This window comes from Paroedura picta, chromosome 3 (genome assembly GCF_049243985.1).
Source record: "Paroedura picta isolate Pp20150507F chromosome 3, Ppicta_v3.0, whole genome shotgun sequence".
NCBI lineage: Eukaryota > Metazoa > Chordata > Lepidosauria > Squamata > Gekkonidae > Paroedura > Paroedura picta.
In genome coordinates, this window is record NC_135371.1 from 4,524,609 (window position 1) to 4,548,715 (window position 24,107).

Consider the following 24,107-nt stretch of genomic DNA (forward strand, 5'->3'; position numbering starts at 1 on the left):
TTTAATTTCTTTGCTGCAGTCCCCATCTGCAGTGATCTTGGAGCCCAGGAAAATAAAATCTGTCACTATCTCCATTTCTTCCCCATCTATTTGCCAGGAACTGAGAGGGTCAGATGCCATGATCTTCGTTTTCTTGATGTTGAGTTTCAAGCCAACCTTTGCACTCTCCTCCTTCACCCGCATCAACAGGCTCTTTAGTTCCTCTTCACTTTCTGCCATTAGAGTGGTATCATCTGCATATCTGAGGTTGTTGATATTTCTCCCTGCAATCTTGATCCCAATTTGTGACTCCTCTAATCCCGCATTTCTCATGATGTGCTCTGCATACAAGTTAAATAGGCAAGGCGACAGTATACAGCCTTGCCGAACTCCTTTCTCAATTTTGAACCAGTCAGTGATTCCATGTTCAGTTCTCACTGTTGCTTCTTGACCTGCATATAAATTTCTCAAGAGACAAATAAGATGCTCTGGTATTCCCATCTCTTTAAGAACTTGCCACAATTTGTTGTGCTCCACACAATCAAAGGCTTTAGCATAGTCGATGAAGCAGAAGTAGACGTTCTTCTGGTACTCCCTAGCTTTCTCCATGATCCAGCGTATGTTGGCAATTTGATCTCTAGTTCCTCTGCCTCTTCGAAATCCTGCCTGTACTTCTGGAAGTTCTCGGTCCACATATTGCTGGAGCCTAGCTTGCAGGATTTTGAGCATAACTTTGCTAGCATGAGAAATGAGTGCAATGGTGCGGTAGTTTGAACATTCTTTGGCATTGCCCTTCTTTGGGATTGGAATGTAAACTGACCTTTTCCAATCCTGTGGCCATTGTTGAGTTTTCCAAATTTGCTGGCATATTGAGTGTAGCACTTTTACTGCATCGTCCTTTAAGATTTTGAATAGTTCAACTGGAATGCTGTCACCACCACTAGCTTTATTGTTGCTCAGACTTCCTAAGGCCCATTTGACTTCACATTCCAGGATGTCTGGCTCCAGGTCAGTAACTACCCCACTGTGGTCATCAGGGATGTTAAGCTCGCTCTTGTATAGTTGTTCTGTATAATTTTGCCACCTTTGTTTAATCTCTTCTGCTTCTGTGAGGTCCCTACCATTTTGGTCCCTTATCATACCCAACTTTGCATGAAACGTTCTCTTCATATCTCCAATTTTCTTGAAAAGATCTCTGGTCCTCCCCATTTTATTGTTTTCTTCTATTTGTTTGCACTGTTCATTTAAGAAGGCATTCTTATCTCTTCTAGCTTTTCTCTGGAATTCTGCATTCAATTGGGTGTATCTTTCTCTTTCTCCCTTGCCTTTCACTTCCCTTCTCTCCTTAGTTATTTGTAAAGCTTCCTCAGACAGCCATTTTGATTTCTTGCATTTCTTTTTCTTTGGGATAGTTTTAGTTGCTACCTCTTGTACAATGTTGCGAACCTCCTTCCATAGTTCTTCAGGCACTCTGTCTATCAGATCTAATTCCTTAAATCTATTTGTCACCTCCACTGTGTATTCGTCGGGGATATGATTTAGTTCATACCTGAGTGGCCTAGTGCTTTTCTCTACTTTCTTCAATTTAAGCCTAAATTTTGCAACAAGAAGCTCATGATCTGAACCACAATCAGCTCCTGGTCTTGTTTTTATTGACTGGATAGAACTTTTCCATCTTTGGCTGCAGAGCACATAGTCAATCTGATTTCTGTGTTGACCGTCTGGTGATGTCCATGTGTAGAGTCGTCTCTTGGGTTGTTGGAAAAGAGTGTTTGCTATGACCATTGTATTCTCTTGACAAAATTCTACCAGCCTGTGCCCTGCTTCATTTTGTACTCCAAGGCCAAACTTGCCTGTTATCCCGGTTATCTTTTGGCTTCCTACTTTAGCATTCCAATCCCCCATGATGATAAGCACATCATTTTTTGGCGTTGCTTCTAGAAGGTGTTGTAGGGCTTCATAGAACTGATCAACTTCATCCTCTTCAGCAGCAGTGGTTGGGGCATAGACCTGGATCACTGTGATGTTGAATGGTTTGCCTTGGATTCGAACTGAGATCATTCTGTCATTTTGGGGATTGTATCCCAAGACTGCTTTTCCTACTCTCTTATTGATTATGAAGGCTACTCCATTTCTTCTGCGAGATTCTTGTCCACAGTAGTACACCTGATGGTCATCTGAATTAAATTCACCCATTCCTGTCCATTTTAGTTCACTGATTCCTAAAATGTCGATGTTCAGTCTTGTCATTTCCTGTTTGACCACGTCCAGCTTGCCTTGATTCATGGATCTGACGTTCCAGGTTCCTATGGAATAAAAATCTTTACAGCATCGGACTGTCTTTTCGCCACCAGTTACTTCCACAACTGAGCGTCCTTTCGGCTTTGGCCCAGCCGCTTCATTCATTCTGGCGCTACTCGTACTAGCCGTCTGCTCATCCCCAGTAGCATATAGGACACCTTCCAACCTGAGGGGCTCATCTTCTGGCGTCATATCGTTATGCCTATTGGAACTGTCCATAGAGTTTTCATGGCAAAGATACTGGAGTGGTTTGCCATTTCCTTCTCCAGTGGATCACCTTTTGTCAGAGCTCTCAGCTATGACCTGTCCGTCTTGGGTGGCCCTGCACGGTATAGCTCATAGCTTCACTGAACTACGCAAGCCCCCTTGCCACAACAAGGCAGTGATCCTTGAAGGGGGGATAGGTATTTAGCCTGTGTTTAAAAATTTCCAAAGATGGAGAGCCCACCACCCACCACCCGAGGAAGCCTGTTCCACTGAGAATCCGCTCTGAGTGTCAGGAACTTCTTCCTCATGTTTAGACGGAATTCCTTTTGAATTAATTTCATCCCATTGGTTCTGGTCCGTCTCTCCGGGGCAAGAGAGAACAACTCTGCTCCATCCTCCATATGGCACCCTTTCAAATACTTGAAGATGGTTATCAGATCCCCCCTCAGTCGTCTCCTCTCTAGGCTAAACCGCCCAAGGTCCCCCAACCTTAGTCTACAAACCCTTCACCATCTTTGCTGCTCTCCTCTGGACACGCTCCAGTTTGTCTACATCTCTCTTCTGCAGGCCAAGCAGACCCTCAAACACGAAGCAACAGCCAGGAACCTTATCAAATGCACGGGAAAACAGGTTGGGAGAGATTAGAGATCAGAATCACAACCCCCCTTGCAAACGTAATAGCATAAATAAAAGTATTTATACAAATACCTAAAATTGAGACTTGTGGGGGCTGTGCTGAAAACATTCTTATCATATATCCCTTTCTTCTTTTGCAATGAATTAAATGAATTTGAAGACGAGGTTTCAAAGACTCAAGACATAGAAGCATAGAATTTTGAAGGGGAAAAAAAAACCCTCACCCAAAGCACATTTGGGGAGACTCTTGTGGGTTCAGGATGGATGAGATTTCAGGATGGATGAGATGTGCTAAGGTCGGCCAGCCGCTCTCTCTGGCTTTCCTGCTGGGGAGCCATGAGCTTTGCCCCATGCAGGACTGAAGACATTTCTACGCCTCAATAAATATCCCAACTGCTTGTTTCTAAATCCTCTTATAAATGATGCAGTTTATATATTTTTCCAATCAGAAAAATAAGTTTTCTACGAAAAATAGAAGATGAATTGCAATGGCATTCAGACATTTCCAGATATTTTATTGCCAGAAGTCCTCCATTGCCCCCCCTCCCCCCATCAGCAGAAAAGAGGAATTGGCGCCAACCAGCCCTTGTTCCTCCCACTGCCCCGGGGCAGCCTCCCTTTCCAACCAACCACAGAGCCAGGTGTGCTGATTGACGTGCTTCCGTCCCGCCCCTTCCGCCGAGCCTTTGGCCCCCAGGTGGGAAGTGAGGGCGGCGCGTCCCGAGCCCCGCAGGAGCGGCGAGTGAAGGGTTAAGGAGGCGACAGAGTTGCGTTTCCTAGAAGGGACGCGGAGAGGGGGCGGAGGAGGACCCCTGGAGTCCTCCCCCAGTTTCCCTTTCAGCAGAGCCGCAGGACGGAGGCTGCCGGGAAGGGTGAAGCTCTGCGGGGGTGGCGGGAGGAGGAGGGGGAGGCCGCCCTGCAAGGGGGTCTCCCGGGGTCCCGCGTGCGGAGGGGGGCAGGGTCAGGGGGGAGGGATTCTGGGCTGGGGGTGGCGCAGGGGGGGGATCGGGGTTCCCTCCGGGCATGGAAGGGACCCCCTTCTTGATCTCTGCAAGGAAAAGCTCCCCTAGAGGGGAAGGGGGAGGTTGAGCCCAGGTGGCCCAGGAGGTCCCTCCAACTCTATGATTCTAAGTATTATAATATGGTCTGTTTAATTCTCAGTCCTGTTCTTTATAATCCCTAATATAGAGATTTCCTTTTTCAAATAAAGACTCTCAGAGCTGTAGCCATATGTAAAGAAACAAATTTCCATCTTTTTTTTCACATTCCTTTCCCGTTAATCCCAAAAGAAATGTCTCCAGTTTAATTAGTACCTCAGTCTTTAGCATTTTCTGGATTAAGGCATGCATTTGTGTCCAGAATTTCCCCCTCCCTTTACATGCCCACCAAAGATGATAAAATGGCCATGAGGTTCACGTTTCCAAAGAGGGTTAGGCACATTTTTATATATTTTTGATCACCTGTTGGATGACAGATACCAACAATACATCATTTTATAAAATGCAAGAAAACAGACTTTACATTTCACTTTTGTGGAAGGAATTTTTTAGAAGGATGTGTCCAAGGGAGAAATGGGAGAACACATCATTCAAGAGAATATACATATAAAAACATATTGATACCTTTTGGCATATGTTTTCTGTACAGGGGGTAAGAATCAGGCAGGGGCTGTAAGATCAAGCGTGTCTCTCCTCTGTCTTGTATCTGTGTTTTCTGCAGGGAGAAGCTCAGTGTGGAAGAGGATAACAGCTGTGCAGAACCAACTCTTATTCAAAGCCAGAGATGGAGAAAGACACTCCCAGAGGCCCCCAATGTGGAGAAAAATCAGGGGCCAGAAAAATAGCTCCTCACGTCCTCCAGGCTGAGAATAGTGGAGAATTCCTTCAAGGGAGGCTTGGAGAACCCAAGAATCAGCCAGCAGGGGAGGGCTCCCATTCCCTCGCTCAGTGGGAAGCCCAGTGGCAGGAGTTCCTCCGGACGGTGGAAAAGCCTCACTTTCTGTGGGGATTTCCCCCCCTGCCAGAGAAACCTTCTCCCTGGGGGGATGCCAAGGCCTTCCTGGCCTCCTTCGAGCAAGTGGCCGAAGCCTGTGGGTGGCCAAAACATGAGTGGGCGAACCGACTCGAGCCGGCCATCAGCAGAGAAGCCAAGTGGGCCTTTAATAGTCTGGATGTCCCGGACAGAGAGGACTATGGGAAGGTGAAGGCAGCTATCTTGCAAGTAGACGCCCAGAGCCGGGAGAAGCAACGTGAAGAGTTCAGGCGTTTCTGCTACCAGGAGGCTGAGGGGCCACGAGGCGCTTACTGCCGATTGCGGGAAATGTGCTGCGGGTGGCTGAGGGTGGAGAACCACAGCAAGGAGCAGATCCTGGAGCTCTTGATCCTGGAGCAACTGCTGAGCGTCCTTCCCCTGGAGATCCAGAGCCGGGTGAGGGAGAGCGGCCCTCAGAGCTGCTCCCAAGCGGTGGCCCTGGCCGAGGAGCTCCTCTTGAGGCAGGAGGTGGGTCTTTTCTGCAGGGAAGGCCCTGAGTGTGGGAGTATCTGGAGTGGAACCAGGGCTGAGATCTTTGCCCAGACTGGGAGGGTTGGGGGGAAGAAAGGAATGCCAAGGTGTGATGGAAAGGTTTGATGCTCCATTTCCCCAAAAGCGGAATCCAGAGTGTTGAGATTGGGGAGTTATTCTCTCTCAATGTGGCAAACAATAGATGGCACAGGCTTGAGGCAGTCCCTCCCCCACATCAAGTGTTCCTTGTGGTTTTGGGCACGCAGGTGTCTTATGTCATCGTTGTTCATGGCCTTCAGTACCCTAGGAGTGTTTTGTATCATTGTGCTCGAAAGTTCCACTGTTCCTTAAGGATCCCTACCCTCTGTGTTTCCCCCACCCACCCATCCAGGATCGTCACTGTGCTTTGAAAGGGTCTCTCTCTGGCATTGCAGGTGCCTTTGGAGGAGGCTGCTGGGAGCATGTCTGAGGCCAGTCAGGATCCGTCTGAGAGCGAGCAGAGATACCTCTTGATGGGCATCAAAGAAGAGGAGGCCAGAGATTACCTGGGTAAGAAGGGAGGGAGGAAGTCTTGGGCCCAGTCCAAGTGGCTCGCTCTTTCTCTTTCACTTCAAGAACTGCTGATCCCTATACTTAGTTTTATTCATTTTTCAAGAGGATTTGATTTACTTGGGAAAGGGGCTGGTGGGTTAGAGGAGCCCTCCTGTATGAAGCCCAATTCCCATCACCCATTCCCTACAGGCCTTTGGGTTTGTCCAGTTCTCTCCAGAAGCCAGAGGCTGAAAACCAACACAAGCCTCCTGTCACACCTTGCACAAACCTCTCTGGACTCTGACATCTCCAGTTAAAAGAACGAGGCTGTAGGTAATGTGAGGGACCTCTGCCTGTGACCCTGAAGAGATGCTGCCAGTCTCATCAGACAGAACTGAAATTCAGTCCAAGAGTCAGATTCAGTATAAGGGAGATTTTTTTGGTGATCACAGCAAGTCAAATAGGAAGTGACAAGGAACAAATATTTAATCTTTTCCACTAAAGGGGCACAATATGGCATGTTTCTTAGGGGTGGAGGGAGCCAAAAGATAATATGGCTCCATTGACCGGCCAGGCCTGGTAGAAGGTGTGGGCAGCTCCATCCGTGGAGGTTGTTTGGTGGGAATATAATTACAAACTAGGAAATGGGAGGGACTGATTAGAATTTCTAGAAAGACTGCTGATTGGATCTCTCTTCACTCCAGCTGGGAGCACAGACAAAATGGCCGGGGAATTCCAGGGGTCATCGTTGCAAAATGCTGAGGAAGAAGGCTCTGAAGGAACCTGTAGGGATCCGGGTGGAATCAAGAGGAAGGAGATAAACAACGCTGACAAGAAGAGGGATAAACGCGTCCCAGTCCAAGATGAAAGTCCTCCCGAAAACAGATTTAATGAAGACCCAGGTTCTAACCATAGAATCCACTCCAGGGAAAAAAACAAGGGAAGTCTGTCTGCTGGGAAGACTCATATTCAGAAAAGGAGCATTACTTTCCAGGAACAAATTCACTCAGGAGAGAAACTGCATAACTGCTTGGTGTGTGGAAAGCATTTCAGTCGTCAAGCTGCTCTTACTTCGCATCAAAGAATTCACTCAGGTAAGAACTTGTGTTACATCTCCTTTCATTCCCCTGTCCTCTCATTCCCCCAAATGATTTGATGTGCTTGGGAGAAGGGCTGGGGCCCAGAGAAGAGGTCAGTGCGATGAAGTCCAAGTCCCACCAATCCTTTCCTACAGGGGTCACCTACAGGGGTCCTTGGGCTGTGACCCCTACTCCCAGGAACCAGGGATCCCCCTTTGGCTGTTTGATTTCTATGATGATACTTTTATGGTGTTTTTCAGAAGCTGAAAGTCAACTCCTGCCCCTCAGCACACCCGTAACAAAACTCCCTGGATGTTATGATTCAGAACACAAGCCATTTACTCGCTCGGGGAACGGAAAGGGTTTCCGTGATGAACAAAAGGGCAATGTACATGTTCCAAAGCAGAACAGAATGAAGGCAATGAAATGCAGATACAGGTCTCATCTCCATGCACACCAAAGAACCTACATAGTGGACAAAAGTTTTGAATGCTCAGAGTGTGGGAGGAAATTCAGTAGGAGTTTCCATGTTCGACAACCTCAAAGAATCCACACAGGGGAGAAACTGTTTGAATGCTCAGTGTGTAAAAAGAAATTTGGACGGGTTGACGGTCTTCGAAAGCATCAAAAAATCCACACAGGGGAGAAACCTTTTGAATGCTCAGTGTGTGGAAATAAATTCAGACAAATTATCCATCTGCAGAAGCATCAAAGAATCCACACAGGGGAGAAACCTTTTGAATGCTCAGAGTGTGGAAAGAAATTCAGACATATGTACCATCTTCAGACGCATCAAAGAATCCACACAGGGGAGAAACCTTTTGAATGCTCAGAGTGTGGAAAGAAATTCAGACATATGTACCATCTTCAGCGGCATCAAAGAACGCACACAGGGGAGAAACCTTTTGAGTGCTCAGAGTGTGGAAGGAAATTCAGCAGGAGTTTCCATCTTCATCGACATAAATGGATCCACAGAGGGGAGTGACCTTTTAAAGAGAAGGGTATAACTTCATATACCTATTTCCATTTGGAAACCCTTTATAGAATTTTTGCAGGAAAGTGAAAAGTTAATGTCCAGTGGCTTTGCAGAATAAGGGTAAAGAATCTTATTGGATGGAAGTTGATAATAGACTATTTGAGATGAAATAGAAAAAGAGTTTTTTCCTTATGACATACTTTGCAATAACTTGAAAGCATGCAGTTATCACTAGAATGTTATTTTAAAACAAATGTCAGTGTTACCAATCTCTGTGGCTGAGGATTTGAAAATGGAATTGACATCCCTCTTTTATATCTTACACCTGTTTATTGCTTTTCCCCTTGCGTTTGTTTCTTGCTCTTCATCTTTTCAATAAAACATTCAATACACTATATTTTAAAAGAGAAACACACCAGGGTTGCGATTCTGTGTGAATAAAATACGGCCTGCACACAACACCAGCATGCCACAAAAGAAGCAGGAGTGTTGCTTTTTATCCCCCCCCCCCAAAGGAGTCTCAGAACGCCCAACTATTGCCTTCCTTTTTTCCCTCCACAACAGATACCCTGTGAGGTTGGTGGGGCTATATAGTATAAGGAGGCATCCACCTCTGGTCCAGCTGACTAATAAGGAGGTTTTGCCAGACAAGGACATGAATCCTCTCCACATTGAGCCAGAATCTTGGTCTGCCAAGGCCAGTCTTGTCTCCTGACTGGCAGGTGTTCTCCAGAATCCCTCAGGAGGAACTTTCCGATTCTCCTTCCCCTGATCCCTTAAACTGGAGATGTTAGGATTTGAACCTGGGAGCTTATGCGCACAACCAAATGTTCTATCCCTGAAATGCAAATTGCAGAGATGGAGGGTGAACACATGAAACCGCCCTAAACTGAATCAGACCTTCAACATCAGTATTGTCTATTCAGACGGGCAGCAGCTTTCCAGGCAGAGGCCTTTCACATCACCTCCTGCCAGATATTTTAACTGGAGACAGCGGGGATTGAATTTGAGACCTTCTGCAGGCCAAGCAGATGCTCTACCAAGAAGCCACAGCCAGGAACCCTAGCAAATACATGGGACAACAGGTTGGGAGAGATGAGAGATGAGAATCACAACCCCCTCCCCCCGAATCATAATAAAAACATAAAAGTATTTCCATAAATACCTAAAATTGAGACTTATGGGGGCAGTGCTGAAAACATTCCTATCAGATATTCCTTTATTCTTTTGCAACAAATAAAATCAAGTTTTACTGAGAAGATATAGATGCATAGAATTTTGAAGAAAAACTCCCCTCGCCCAAAGCACATTTGGGGAGACTCCTGTGGGTTCCCCTCCCCTTTCAGGATGGATGAGATGCGCTAAGGTCGGAGGTGCCTCAGCCGGCCGCTCTCTCTGGCTTTCCTGCTGGGGAGTCATGCGCTTTGCCTCAGGCAGGACTAAAGACATTTCTACGTCTCAATAAATATCCAAATTGGTTGTTTCTAAAGGCTCTTTTAAATGATGAAGTTTATATACTTTTTCAATCAGAAAAATAGGTTTTCTACGAAAAACAGAAGATATATCAAATACCATTTGGCAATGTCCACATAATCTCATGGCCAGAAAATGCTGAAGCCGCCCCCCCCCCCCGTCCTGCCCAGCCCCCATTCCCAGCCCCCCCTCCCCCCTACAAGGAGAAAGGAGGAATTGGCGCCAACCAGCCCTTGTTCCTCCCACTGCCCCGGGGCAGCCTCCCTTTCCAACCAACCACAGAGCCAGGTGTGCTGATTGACGTGCCTCCGCCCCGCCCCTTCCACACAGCTGGGAAGTGAGGGCGGCGCGTCCCGAGCCCCGCAGGAGCGGCGAGTGAAGGGTTAAGGAGGCGACAGAGTTGCGTTTCCTAGAAGGGAGGCGGAGAGGGGGCGGAGGAGGACCCCTGGAGTCCTCCCCCAGTTTCCCTTTCAGCAGAGCCGCAGGACGGAGGCTGCCGGGAAGGGTGAAGCTCTGCGGGGGTGGCGGGAGGAGGGGGAGGCCGCCCTGCAAGGGGGTCTCCCGGGGTCCCGCGTGCGGAGGGGGGCAGGGTCAGGGGGGAGGGATTCTGGGCTGGGGGTGGCGCAGGGGGGGGGATCGGGGTTCCCTCCGGGCATGGAAGGGACCCCCTTCTGGATCTCTGCAAGGAAAAGCTCCCCTAGAGGGGAAGGGGGAGGTTGAGCCCAGGTGGCCCAGGAGGTCCCTCCAACTCTATGATTCTAAGTGTTTCCTTTTGTCCACCTGCACCCATCTGCCCCATTGGATGCCCTTGAGTCCCAGTAGTTTGGGAAAGGGAGACAAAGTTCTCTTTCTCAGCTCCCTCCCCCACCTGCCTTATGTTAGGAACTCCTATCATGTCCCCTCCTAAAGCACTCCGTTGTAAACTGAATAGACCTGGCCTTTCCTCACAGGGGAGGTGGTCCACCCTTCCGTCATCTTGGTCGCCCATCTTGATGCTTATTCCAGGTCTGCCTGTCCTTCTGGAGATCTGTTGGGTAGAACTGGACAGGGGAGGGTGGTATAGAAATATAAATAAATAATTACAAACGAGGCTTCACCACAGATCTACACGGGGGGGAGGATTATAATATGGTCTGTTTAATTCTCAGTCCTGTTCTTTATAATCCCTAATATAGAGATTTCCTTTTTCAAATAAAGACTCTCAGAGCTGTAGCCATATGTAGAGAAACAAAGTTCCATCTTTTTTTTTCATATTCCTTTCCCATTAATCCCAAAAGAAATGTCTCCAGTTTCATTAGTACCTCAGTCTTTAGCAGTTTCTGGATTAAGGCATGCATTTGTGTCCAGAATTTCCCCCTCCCTTTACATGCCCACCAAAGATGATAAAATGGCCATGAGGTTCACATTTCCAAAGAGGGTTAGGCACATTTTTATACATTTTTAATCACCTGTTGGGTGACAGATACCAACAATACATCATTTTATAAAATCCAAGAAAACAGACTTTACATTTCACCTTTGCGGAAGGAATTTTTTAGAAGGATGTGTCGATGTCCAAGGGAGAAATGGGAGAACACATCATTCAAGAGAATATACATGTAAAAACATATTGATACCTTTTGGCATATGTTTTCTGTACAGGGGGTAAGAATCAGGCAGGGGCTGTAAGATCAAGCGTGTCTCTCCTCTGTCTTGTATCCGTCTTTTCTGCAGGGAGAAGCTCAGTGTGGAAGAGGATAACAGCTGTGCAGAACCAACTCTTATTCAAAGCCAGAGATGGAGAAAGACACTCCCAGAGGCCCCCAATGTGGAAAAATATCAGGGGCAAGAAAAATAGCTCCTCACGTCCTCCAGGCTGAGAATAGTGGAGAATTCCTTCAAGGGAGGCTTGGAGAACCCAAGAATCAGCCAGCAGGGGAGGGCTCCCTTTCCCTTGCTCAGTGGGAAGCTCAGTGGCAGGACTTCCTCAGGACAGTGGAAAAGCCTCACTTTCCGTGGGGATTTCCCCCCCTGCCAGATAAACCTTCTCCCTGGGGGGATGCCAAGGCCTTCCTGGCCTCCTTCGAGCAAGTGGCCGAAGCCTGTGGGTGGCCAAAAGATGAGTGGGCGACCCGACTCCAGCCGGCCCTCAGCGGAGAAGCCAAGTGGGCCTTTAATAGCCTGGATGTCCTGGACAGAGAGGACTATGGGAAAGTGAAGGCAGCCATCTTGCAATTGGATGCCCAGAGCCGGGAGAAGCAACGTGAAGAGTTCAGGCATTTCTGCTACCAGGAGGCTGAGGGGCCACGAGGGGCTTACAGCCGGCTGCGGGAAATGTGCCACAGGTGGCTGAGGGTGGAGAACCACAGCAAGGAGCAGATCCTGGAGCTCTTGGTCTTGGAGCAACTGCTGACTGTTCTGCCCCCGGAGATCCAGAGCCGGGTGAGGGAGAGCGGCCCCCAGAGCTGCTCCCAAGCGGTGGCCCTGGCCGAGGAGCTCCTCTTGAGGCAGAAGGTGGGTCTTTTCTGCAGGGGAGGCGCTGAGTGTGGGAGTACCTGGAGTGGAATCAGGGCTGAGACCTTTGCCCAGACTGGGAGGGTTGGGGGGGAAGAAAGGAATGCCAAGGTGTGATGGAAAGGTTTGTTGCTCCATTTCCCCAAAAGCGGATTCCAGAGTGTTGAGATTGGGGAGTTATTCTCTCTCAACGTGGCAAACAATAGATGGGGCAGGCTTGAGGCAGTCTCTACCCCACATCAAGTGTTCCTTGTGGTTTTGGGCACGCAAGTGTCTTATGTCATCATTGTTCATGGCCTTCACTACCCTAGGAGTGCTTTGTATCATTGTGCTCGAAAGTTCCACTGTTCCTTAAGGATCCCTACCCTCTGTGTTTCCCCCACCCACCCATCCAGGATTGTCACTGTGCTTTGAAAGGGTCTCTATCTGGCATTGCAGGTGCGTTTGGAGGAGGCTGCTGGGAGCATGTCTGAGGCCAGTCAGGATCCGTCTGAGAGTGAGCAGAGATACCTCTTGATGGGCATCAAAGAAGAGGAGGCCAGAGATTACCTGGGTAAGAAGGGAGGGAGGAAGTCTTGGGCCCAGTCCAAGTGGCTCGCTCTTTCTCTTTCACTTCAAGAACTGCTAATCCCAATACTTAGTTTTATTCATTTTTCAAGAGGATTTGATTTACTTGGGAAAGGAGCTGGTGGGTTAGAGGAACCCTCCTGTATGAAGCCCAATTCCTATCACCCGTTCCCTACAGGCCTTTGGGATTGGCCAGTTCTTTGCCCTCTCCAGAAGGCAGAGGCTGAAAACCAACACAAGCCTCCTGTCACACCTTGCACAAACCTCTCTGGACTCTGACGTCTCCAGTTAAAAGAACGAGGCTGTAGGTAATGTGATGGACCTCTACCTGTGACCCTGGAGAGATGCTGCCAGTCTGATCAGACAGAACTGAAATTCAGTCCAAGAGTCAGATTCAGTATAAGGGAGATTTTTTTGGTGATCACAGCAAGTCAAATAGGAAGTGACAAGGAACAAATATTTAATCTTTTCCACTAAAGGGGCACAATATGGCATGTTTCTTAGGGGTGGAGGGAGCCAAAAGATAATATGGCTCCATTGACCGGCCAGGCCTGGTAGAAGGTGCGGGCAGCTCCATCCGTGGAGGTTGTTTGGTGGGAATATAATTACAAACTAGGAAATGGGAGGGACTCATTTGAATTTCTAGAAAGACTGCTGATTGGATCTCTCTTCACTCTAGCTGGGAGCACAGGCAAAATGGCTGGGGAATTCCAGGGGCCATTGTTGGAAAATGCTGAGGAAGAAGGCTCTGAAGGAACCTGTAGGGATCCGGGTGGAATCAAGAGGAAGGAGATAAACAACGGTGACAAGAAGAAGAATAAACGTGTTGCTTTCCAAAGAGGAGACTGCCAGAATATCCCAGTCCAAGAAGAAAGTCCTCCCGAAAACAGATTTAATGAAGACCTGAGTTCTAACCAGAGAATCCACTCCAGGGAAAAAGACAAGGGAAGTCTGTCTGCTGGGAAGACTCATAATCAGAAAAGGAGCATTACTTTCCAGGAACAAATTCACTCAGGAGAGAAACGGTATAACTGCTTGGAGTGTGGAAAGCATTTCAGTCGTCAATCTGCTCTTACTTCGCATCAAAGAATTCACTCAGGTAAGAACTTGTTACATCTCCTTTCATTCACCTGTCCTCTCATTCCCCCAAATGATTTGATGTGCTTGGGAGAAGGGTTGGGGCCCAGAGAAGAGGTCAGTGCGATGAAGTCCAAGTCCCACCAATCCTTTCCAAAAGGGGTCACCTGCAGGGGTCCTTGGGCTGTGACCCCTACTCCCAGGAACCAGGGATCCCCCTTTGGCTGTTTGATTTCTGTGACAAGGGTTTTATGCTATTTTTCAGAAGATGAAAGCCAAATCATGCCCCTCATCACACCTGTCAGAAACCTCCCTGGATGTTATGATTCAGAAGATAAGTCATTGACCCGCTCAGGGAATGGAAAAGGGTTCTCTGATGGAAAACAAGGCATTGTACATTTTACAAAGCAATACAGAATGAAGGCAATGAAATATAGATACAGGTCTCAACTCCCTGCGCACCAAAGAACCTACTTAGGGGAGAAATGTTTTGAATGCTCAAAGTGTGGACAGAAATTCAGTCAAGGTTCTAATCTTCAACGCCATTTTAGAATCCACACAGGGGAGAAACCTTTTGAATGCTCAGAGTGTGGAAAGAGATTCACTCAGAGTGGCAGTCTTCAATACCATCTGAAAACCCACACCGGGGAGAAGCCTTTCGAATGCTCAGAGTGTGGAAAGAGATTCAGCCGGGTTGACAGTCTTCGACAACATCAAAGAATCCACACAGGAGAGAAACCTTTGGAATGCTCAGTGTGTGGAAAGAAATTCAGTTCTAATTCTGATCTTCAGCGGCATCAAAGAACGCACACAGGGGAGAAACCTTTTGAATGCTCAGTGTGTGGAAAGAAATACAGTCAGAGTCGCAGTCTTCAAAGGCATGAAAGAACACATATAGGGAAGAGACCTTTTCAGTGATCATAGTCTGAAACGGTATTCCATCAAAATATTTATCTTCATTAGCATCAAACCATCCATGCAGGCGAGAAACCATTAGAATGCTCAGTGCAAAAGGAGTTTAAATTCATTGGCACATATAAAACCAACACAGATGAGAAACATTTCAAATGTTCAGAATCTGGAAAGAGCTTCAGTTGGCGTAGCCGTCTTCAGCAGCATCAAAGAAGCCACATGAGGAACAACCGCAGGGGCTGCTAAACCTGTGACAAGAGTCCACACTGAAGTGAAACCAAAAGGATATCTGCACAGTAACCTTACCATAGCCATAGAAAGAGACAAACCAATAAGATTAATACAGGCAAGATAGGATAAGTGCTAGGATCACAGAAAGAACTGAAGCCATGATTGGAACCTCAGATAAATCTCAGGGAAGAACAGAGAGATGGGCTCTGAGGATGAAAGGAGATCCCAGACCAGCTCTGCCCTCCTTCAGCACTGAATAAGCCACATGAGAGAAATCTCATAGATGCTCCGGACATGGGAGAACTTGATAGAGAGATCAGACCCTCCTGTTCATCAGAGAATCCACCTGGGGTAAAGCTTTCTGCTTGAACTGCCCTGTTTTGGATCTGCAGAGGCTCCTTTGGGATTGCCCAGATGTGGTGGGCCCAGGCAGCTATCAGATTTTCAATGTGTCACTTGTGGAATTAATTCAGATTAATATACAGTCATCAGCCAATGTTTTTAAAAATAAGCCAATTTAAGGACATTGTGTGCTTGTCAAAATGGTCTATAAAAAAGCAGAAAGAAATCCGCCGGCTTCAGCGAGGCCTTTTCTGCCTTGTCAGGCCTTTGTGTTTTCAAGAGCCAGAGTGTTGGGCTGCAGAGGGGTGGATCCGAGTTCCAATCCCACGTGAGGGACTTACTGAGACCGAACCCAGGTACAGCTTGGTTATGGTCCTGCATCAAGGTAGGGTCAGCCTCGAAAGCTGCTCCTAAGGAAACTCTTATTCTGTTTAGCAGCCCTGATGTGTGGAGACCTCAGGACCCTTGATGCTGAGCCATTCAGGCCGTGGAAAGAGTCACCGGCAGCTCACCTCCCTCCCTGGGCCGCCCCTTTCTCCTTTCCCCTCCTGCCACCCCCTTCCCTTTTTCCTCCTTGCCTCACTTGGTTTGCCTGTTTCCACTTTCAGGTAGGCCGAGTACAACTGCAGAGGACATTCAGGGATGGCAGCTCTGCCTCCTAGCATCCCGTCCCCTCTTAGCTGAGCCCTTTCAGGGGCTTCAAGGGAAACCCACCCAGAGCCCTGGGGAGGGGGATTGCTTTGCCTCCCCTCCTCAAAAGAAGCTTTTCTTTGTTATAGCTGATGGGGTTGCTTTGGAGCAGGTGGATGGGTGCAAAGGGCAACTACACCCCCTCCCCCGTCAGAGAGACTTATCCTCTGCCACTACCAACTGCCTAGTGATCGCTGGCCCAGGGAAGCTTGCATGACCTTGGCCAGAGCCAGAGCTTTCTCCATCCAGGCCCCCACCGGGTAGAATGAGCTTCCGAAGAGAGAAGAGCCCCAAGGGAGCTTAAACTTCCGTAGGGCCTGTGGCTTTGCAGAATAAGGGAAAAGAAGCTTATTAGATCAAAGGTGGTAATAGCAGTAAGACCATTTGAGATGCAATAGAAAAAGTAAGTTTCTTTCTTTATGACTAATACTTTGCAATAAGTTGAAAGCAAGCAGTTTTCAGTAGAATGTTATTTTGAAACAAGTGTCTATGTTACTGATCTCTGTTGCTGAGGATTTAAAAATGTAATTGACATCCTTCTGTTTTACATTTTACATCTGTTTATTGTTTTGACCCCTTGCGTTTGTTTCTTGCTCTTCATCTTTTTAATAAAACAGTCCATAAAATATATTTTAAAAGAGAAACACACCAGGGTTGAAATTCTGTGTGAATAAAGCACGGCCTGCACACAACACCAGCATGCCGCAAAACAAGTAGTGTTGCGGTTTATCCAGTTTGGTGCCAGTTTGAGAGCCAGTTTGGTGTAGTGGTTAGGGGTGCGGACTTCTCATCTGGCATGCTGGGTTCGATTCTGCGCTCCCCCACATGCAACAAGCTGGGTGACCTTGGGTTCGCCACGGCACTGATAAGGCTGTTCTGACCAAGCAGTGATATCAGGGCTCTCTCAGCCTCACCCACCCCACAGAGGAGAGGAAAGAGAAGGCGACTGTAAGCCGCTTTGAGCCTCCTGCAGGTAGAGAAAAGCAGCATCTAAGAACCACCTCTTCTTCTACTTCTTCTTCTTCCCCCATCGCTACCCAAAGGAATCTCAAAACACCCGACCATCGCCTTCCTTTTTTCCCTTCACAACAGATACCCTGTGAGGTTGGTGGGGCTATATGGTATAAGGAGGCATCCACCTCTGGTCCAGCTGACTAATAAGGAGGTTTTGCCAGGCAGCTCCACACTCAGCCAGAATCTTGGTCTGTCAAGGCCAGTCTTGTCTCCTGACCGGCAGGGGTTCTCCAGGATCCCTCGTGAGCAGCTTTCCGACTGTATTTCTCCTTATGCCTTAAACTGGAGATGTTGGGATTTCAACCTGGGAGCTTATGAGCGCAAAGCAAACGGCAGAGATGGAGGGTGAACACATGAAACCGCCCTAAACTGAATCAGACCTTCAACATCAGTATTGTCTACTCAGATGGGCAGCAGCTCTCCAGCCAGAGGCCTTTCCTATCACCTCCTGCCAGATATTTTAACTGGAGAGAACGAGTATTGAACCTGGGACCTTCTGCAGGCCAAGCAGATGCTCTGCCAAGACGCCACAGCCAGGAACCTTAGCAAATGCATGGGAAAACAGGCTGGGTTCAGAATCACAACCCCCCCCCCGAACATAAATACCTAAAATTGAGACTTATGGGAGCAGTGCTGAAAACATCCCTATCAAATATTCCCCCTCCCCTTTGAGGATGGATGAGATGCGCTAAGGTCGGAGGTGCCTCAGCCGGCCGCTCTCTCTGGCTTTCCTGCTGGGGAGCCATGCGCTTTGCCTCATGCAGGACTGAAGACATTTCTACGCCTCAATAAATACCCCATAGACCCCATATATACAATACCATTTGGCAATGTCCACATAATCTCATGGCCAGAAAATGCTGAAGCCCCCCCCCCCGTCCTGCCCAGCCCCCATTCCCAGCCCCCCTCCCCCCTACAAAGAGAAAGGAGGAATTGGCGCCAACCAGCCCTTGTTCCTCCCACTGCCCCGGGGAAGCGTCCCTTTCCAACCAACCACAGAGCCAGGTGTGCTGATTGACGTGCCTCCGTCCCGCCCCTTCCGCCGAGCCTTTGGCCCCCAGGTGGGAAGTGAGGGCGGCGCGTCCCGAGCCCCGCAGGAGCGGCGAGTGAAGGGTTAAGGAGGCGACAGAGTTGCGTTTCCTAGAAGGGAGGCGGAGAGGGGGCGGAGGAGGACCCCTGGAGTCCTCCCCCAGTTTCCCTTTCAGCAGAGCCGCAGGACGGAGGCTGCCGGGAAGGGTGAAGCTCTGCGGGGGTGGCGGGAGGAGGAGGGGGAGGCCGCCCTGCAAGGGGGTCTCCCGGGGTCCCGCGTGCGGAGGGGGGCAGGGTCAGGGGGGAGGGATTCTGGGCTGGGGGTGGCGCAGGGGGGGGATCGGGGTTCCCTCCGGGCATGGAAGGGACCCCCTTCTTGATCTCTGCAAGGAAAAGCTCCCCTAGAGGGGAAGGGGGAGGTTGAGCCCAGGTGGCCCAGGAGGTCCCTCCAACTCTATGATTCTAAGTATTATAATATGGTCTGTTTAATTCTCAGTCCTGTTCTTTATAATCCCTAATATAGAGATTTCCTTTTTCAAATAAAGACTCTCAGAGCTGTAGCCATATGTAGAGAAACAAAGTTCCATCTTTTTTTTTTCATATTCCTTTCCCATTAATCCCAAAAGAAATGTCTCCAGTTTAATTAGTACCTCAGTCTTTAGCATTTTCTGGATTAAGGCATGCATTTGTGTCCAGAATTTCCAACTCCCTTACATGCAACCAAAGATGATAAAATGGCCATGAGGTTCACATTTCCAAAAAGGGTTAGGCACATTTTTATGCATTTTTAATCACCTGTTGGGTGACAGATACCAACAATACATCATTTTATAAAATCCAAGAAAACAGACTTTACATTTCCCCTTTGTGGAAGGAATTTTTTAGAAGGATGTGTCCAAGGGAGAAAGGGGAGAACACATCATTCAAGAGAATATACATATAAAAACATATTGATACCTTTTGGCATATGTTTTCTGTACAGGGGGGTAAGAATCAGGCAGGGGCTGTAAGATCAAGCGTGTCTCTCCTCTGTCTTGTACCCGTCTTTTCTGCAGGGAGAAGCTCAGTGTGGAAGAGGATAACAGCTGTGCAGAACCAACTCTTATTCAAAGCCAGAGATGGAGAAAGACACTCCCAGAGGCCCCCAATGTGGAGAAATATCAGGGGCCAGAAAAATAGCTCCTCACGTCCTCCAGGCTGAGAATAGTGGAGAATTCCTTCAAGGGAGGCTTGGAGAACCCAAGAATCAGCCAGCAGGGGAGGGCTCCCTTTCCCTCGCTCAGTGGGAAGCCCAGTGGCAGGACTTCCTCAGGACAGTGGAAAAGCCTCACTTTCCGTGGGGATTTCCCCCCCTGCCAGAGAAACCTTCTCCCTGGGGGGATGCTAAGGCCTTCCTGGCCTCCTTCGAGCAAGTGGCCGAAGCCTGTGGGTGGCCAAAAGATGAGTGGGCGACACGACTCCAGCCGGCCCTCAGAGGAGAAGCCAAGTGGGCCTTTAATAGCCTGGATGTCCCGGACAGAGAGGACTATGGGAAAGTGAAGGCAGCCATCTTGCAAGTGGATGCCCAGAGCCGGGAGAAGCAACGTGAAGAGTTCCGATGTTTCTGCTACCAGGAGGCTGAGGGGCCACGAGGGGCTTACAGCCGGCTGCGGGAAATGTGCCACAGGTGGCTGAGGGTGGAGAACCACAGCAAGGAGCAGATCCTGGAGCTCTTGGTCCTGGAGCAACTGCTGACTGTTCTGCCCCCGGAGATCCAGAGCCGGGTGAGGGAGAGCGGCCCCCAGAGCTGCTCCCAAGCGGTGGCCCTGGCCGAGGAGCTCCTCTTGAGGCAGGAGGTGGGTCTTTTCTGCAGGGTAGGCCCAGAGTGTGGGAGGATCTGGAGTGGAACCAGGGCTGAGACCTTTGCCCAGACTGGGCGGGTTGGGGGGGAACAAAGGAATGCCAAGGTGTGATAGAAAGGTTTGTTGCTTCATTTCCCCAAAAGCGGAATCCAGAGTTTTGAGATTGGGGAGTTATTCTCTCTCAACGTGGCAAACAACAGATGGGGCAGTCTTGAGGCAGTCCCTCCCCCGCATCAAGTGTTCCTTGTGGTTTTGGGCACGCAGGTGTCTTATGTCATTGTTGTTCATGGCCTTCACTACCCTAGGAGTGTTTTGTATCATTGTGCTCGAATGTTCCACTGTTCCTTAAGGATCCCTACCCTCTGTGTTTCCCCCACCCACCCACCCAGGATTGTCACTGTGCTTTGAAAGGGTCTCTCTCTGGCATTGCAGGTGCCTTTGGAGGAGGCTGCTGGGAGCATGTCTGAGGCCAGTCAGGATCCGTCTGAGAGCGAGCAGAGATACCTCTTGATGGGCATCAAAGAAGAGGAGGCCAGAGATTACCTGGGTAAGAAGGGAGGGAGGAAGTCTTGGGCCCAGTCCAAGTGGCTCGCTCTTTCTCTTTCACTTCAAGAACTGCTGATCCCAATACTTAGTTTTATTCATTTTTCAAGAGGATTTGATTTACTTGGGAAAGGGGCTGGTGGGTTAGAGGAGCCCTCCTGTATGAAGCCCAATTCCTATCACCCGTTCCCTACAGGCCTTTGGGTTTGGCCAGTTCTTTGCCCTCTCCAGAAGCCAGAGGCTGAAAACCAACACAAGCCTCCTGTCACACCTTGCACAAACCTCTCTGGACTCTGACGTCTCCAGTTAAAAGAACGAGGCTGTAGGTAATGTGAGGGACCTCTGCCTGTGACCCTGGAGAGATGCTGCCAGTCTGATCAGACAGAACTGACCTTCAGTCCAAGAGTCAGATTCAGTATAAGGGAGATTTTTTTGGTGATCACAGCAAGTCAAATAGGAAGTGACAAGGAACAAATATTTAATCTTTTCCACTAAAGGGGCACAATATGGCATGTTTCTTAGGGGTGGAGGGAGCCAAAAGATAATATGGCTCCATTGACCGGCCAGGCCTGGTAGAAGGTGTGGGCAGCTCCATCCGTGGAGGTTGTTTGGTGGGAATATATTTACAAACTAGGAAATGGGAGGGACTCATTTGAATTTCTGGAATGACTGCTGATTGGATCTCTCTTCACTCTAGCTGGGAGCACAGGCAAAATGGCTGGGGAATTCCAGGGGCCATTGTTGGAAAATGCTGAGGAAGAAGGCTCTGAAGGAACCTGTAGGGATCCGGGTGGAATCAAGAGGAAGGAGATAAACAACGGTGACGAGAAGAAGAATAAACGTGTTGCTTTCCAAAGAGGAGACTGCCAGAATATCCCAGTCCAAGAAGAAAGTCCTCCCGAAAACAGATTTAATGAAGACCTGAGTTCTAACCAGAGAATCCACTCCAGGGAAAAAGACAAGGGAAGTCTGTCTGCTGGGAAGACTCATATTCAGAAAAGGAGCATTACTTTCCAGGAACAAATTCACTCAGGAGAGAAACGGTATAACTGCTTGGAGTGTGGAAAGCATTTCAGTCGTCAATCTGCTCTTACTTCACATCAAAGAATTCACTCAGGTAAGAACTTGTGTTACTTCTCCTTTCATTCACCTGTCCTCTCATTCCCCCAAATGATTTGATGTGCTTGGGAGAAGGGCTGGGGCCCAGAGAAGAGGTCAGTGCGATAAAGTCCAAGTCCCACCAATCCTTTCCAAAAGGGGTCACCTGCAGGGGTCCTTGGACTGTGACCCCTACTCCCAGGAACCAGGGATCCCCCTTTGGCTGTTTGATTTCTGTGACAAGGATTTTATGCTATTTTTCAGAAGATGAAAGCCAAATCATGCCCCTCATCACACCTGTCAGAAACCTCCCTGGATGTTATGATTCAGAAGATAAGTCATTGACCCGCTCAGGGAATGGAAAGGGGTTCTCTGATGGAAAACAAGGCATTGTACATTTTACAAAGCAATACAGAATGAAGGCAATGAAATGTAGATACAGGTCTCAACTCCCTGCGCACCAAAGAACCTACTTAGGGGAGAAATGTTTTGAATGCTCAAAGTGTGGACAGAAATTCAGTCAAGGTTCTAATCTTCAACGCCATTTTAGAATCCACACAGGGGAGAAACCTTTTGAATGCTCAGAGTGTGGAAAGAGATTCACTCAGAGTCGCAGTCTTCAATACCATCTGAAAACCCACACCGGGGAGAAGCCTTTCGAATGCTCAGAGTGTGGAAAGAGATTCACTCAGAGTCGCAGTCTTCAATACCATCTGAAAACCCACACCGGGGAGAAGCCTTTCGAATGCTCAGAGTGTGGAAAGAGATTCAGCCGGGTTGACGGTCTTCGACAACATAAAAGAATCCACACAGGAGAGAAACCTTTGGAATGCTCAGTGTGTGGAAAGAAATTCAGTTATAATTCTGATCTTCAGCGGCATCAAAGAACGCACACAGGGGAGAAACCTTTTGAATGCTCAGTGTGTGGAAAGAAATTCAGTTATAATTCTGATCTTCAGCGGCATCAAAGAACGCACACAGCGGAGAAACCTTTTGAATGCTCAGAGTGTGGAAAGAAATTCAAACATGCTGACAGTCTTCGAAAACATCAAAGAATCCACAGGGGAGAAACCTTTTGAATGCTCAGTGTGTGGAAGGAAATTCAGCAGGAGTTTCCATCTTCATTGACATAAATGGATCCACACAGGGGAGTGACCTTTTAAAGAGAAGGGTATTACTTCATCTACCTATTTCCATTTGGAAACCCTTTATACAATTTTTGCAGGAAAGTGAAAAGTTAATGACCTCTGGCTTTGCGGAATAAGGGAAAAGAATCGTATTGGATGGAAGTTGATAATAGCAGTAAGACTATTTGAGATGAAATTGAAAAAGAGTTTTTTCCTTTATGACATACTTTGCAATAACTTGAAAGCATGCAGTTATCACTAGAATGTTATTTGAAAACAAATGTCAGTGTTACCGATCTCTGTGGCTGAGGATTTGAAAATGGAATTGACATCCCTCTTTTATATCTTATACCTGTTTATTGCTTTTCCCCTTGCGTTTGTTTCTTGCTCTTCATCTTTTCAATAAAACATTCAATACACTATATTTTAAAAGAGAAACACACCAGGGTTGCAATTCTGTGTGAATAAAGTACGGCCTGCACACAACACCAGCATGCCACAAGAGAAGCAGGAGTGTTGCTTTTTATCCCCCCCCCCCAAAGGAGTCTCAGAACGCCCAACTATTGCCTTCCTTTTTTCTCTCCACAACAGATAGATACCCTGTGAGGTTAGTGGGGCTATATAGTATAAGGAGGCATCCACCTCTGGTCCAGCTGACTAATAAGGAGGTTTTGCCAGGCAGCTCCACACTCAGCCAGAATCTTGGTCTGCCAAGGCCAGTCTTGTCTCCTGACCGGCAGGGGTTCTCCAGGATCCCTCGTGAGAAGCTTTCCGACTGTATTTCTCCTTATGCCTTAAAATGGAGATGTTGGGATTTGAACCTGGGAGCTTATGAGCGCAAAGCAAATGGCAGAGATGGAGGGTGAACACATGAAACCGCCCTAAACTAAATCAGACCTTCAACATCAGTATTGTCTACTCAGATGGGCAGCAGCTCTCCGGCCAGAGGCCTTTCCCATCACCTCCTGCCAGATGTTTTAACTGGAGGCAGCAGGGATTGAACCTGGGACCTTCTTTAGAATCACAGAATCATAGAGTTGGAAGGGGCCTCATGGGTCATCTACTCCAACCCTCTGCACTATGCAAGATCCTCACATCCATTTCACTCATCCACTGTAACCTGCCACCCCCTTGATCCTTCACAGAATCAGCCTCTCCATCAGATAGGTATTTAGCCTGTGTTTAAAAATTTCCAAAGATGGAGAGCCCACCACCCACCACCCGAGGAAGCCTGTTCCACTGAGAATCCGCTCTGAGTGTCAGGAACTTCTTCCTCATGTTTAGACGGAATTCCTTTTGAATTAATTTCATCCCATTGGTTCTGGTCCGTCCCACCGGGGCAAGAGAGAACAACTCTGCTCCATCCTCCATATGGCACCCTTTCAAATACTTGAAGATGGTTATCAGCTCCCCTCTCAGTCGTCTCCTCTCTAGGCTAAACCGACCAAGCTCCCCCAAC

At 48.2% G+C, this 24,107-nt stretch overlaps 2 protein-coding genes across 2 annotated transcripts; both read left to right on the forward strand.

Annotated features, from left to right (window-relative positions):
- Positions 1-3,878: 3,878 nt before the first annotated feature.
- LOC143833841 (uncharacterized) lies at positions 3,879-16,718 on the forward strand. The gene is given in 10 exon segments (XM_077330065.1): positions 3,879-3,995; positions 4,843-5,622; positions 6,060-6,174; positions 6,861-7,250; positions 7,496-8,236; positions 10,690-10,718; positions 11,428-12,177; positions 12,616-12,730; positions 13,424-13,843; positions 14,087-16,718. Coding segments are annotated over 9 exon segments (3,930 nt in total). The 5' UTR covers positions 3,879-3,995; positions 4,843-4,905; the 3' UTR covers positions 14,740-16,718.
- Positions 16,719-18,095: 1,377 nt separating this feature from the next.
- Positions 18,096-23,103, forward strand: LOC143833979 (uncharacterized). Its single transcript, XM_077330396.1, is given in 6 exon segments — positions 18,096-18,246; positions 19,095-19,874; positions 20,313-20,427; positions 21,121-21,540; positions 21,786-22,581; positions 22,583-23,103. Coding segments are annotated over 5 exon segments (2,142 nt in total). The 5' UTR covers positions 18,096-18,246; positions 19,095-19,157; the 3' UTR covers positions 22,677-23,103.
- The last annotated feature ends 1,004 nt before the right edge of the window (positions 23,104-24,107 follow it).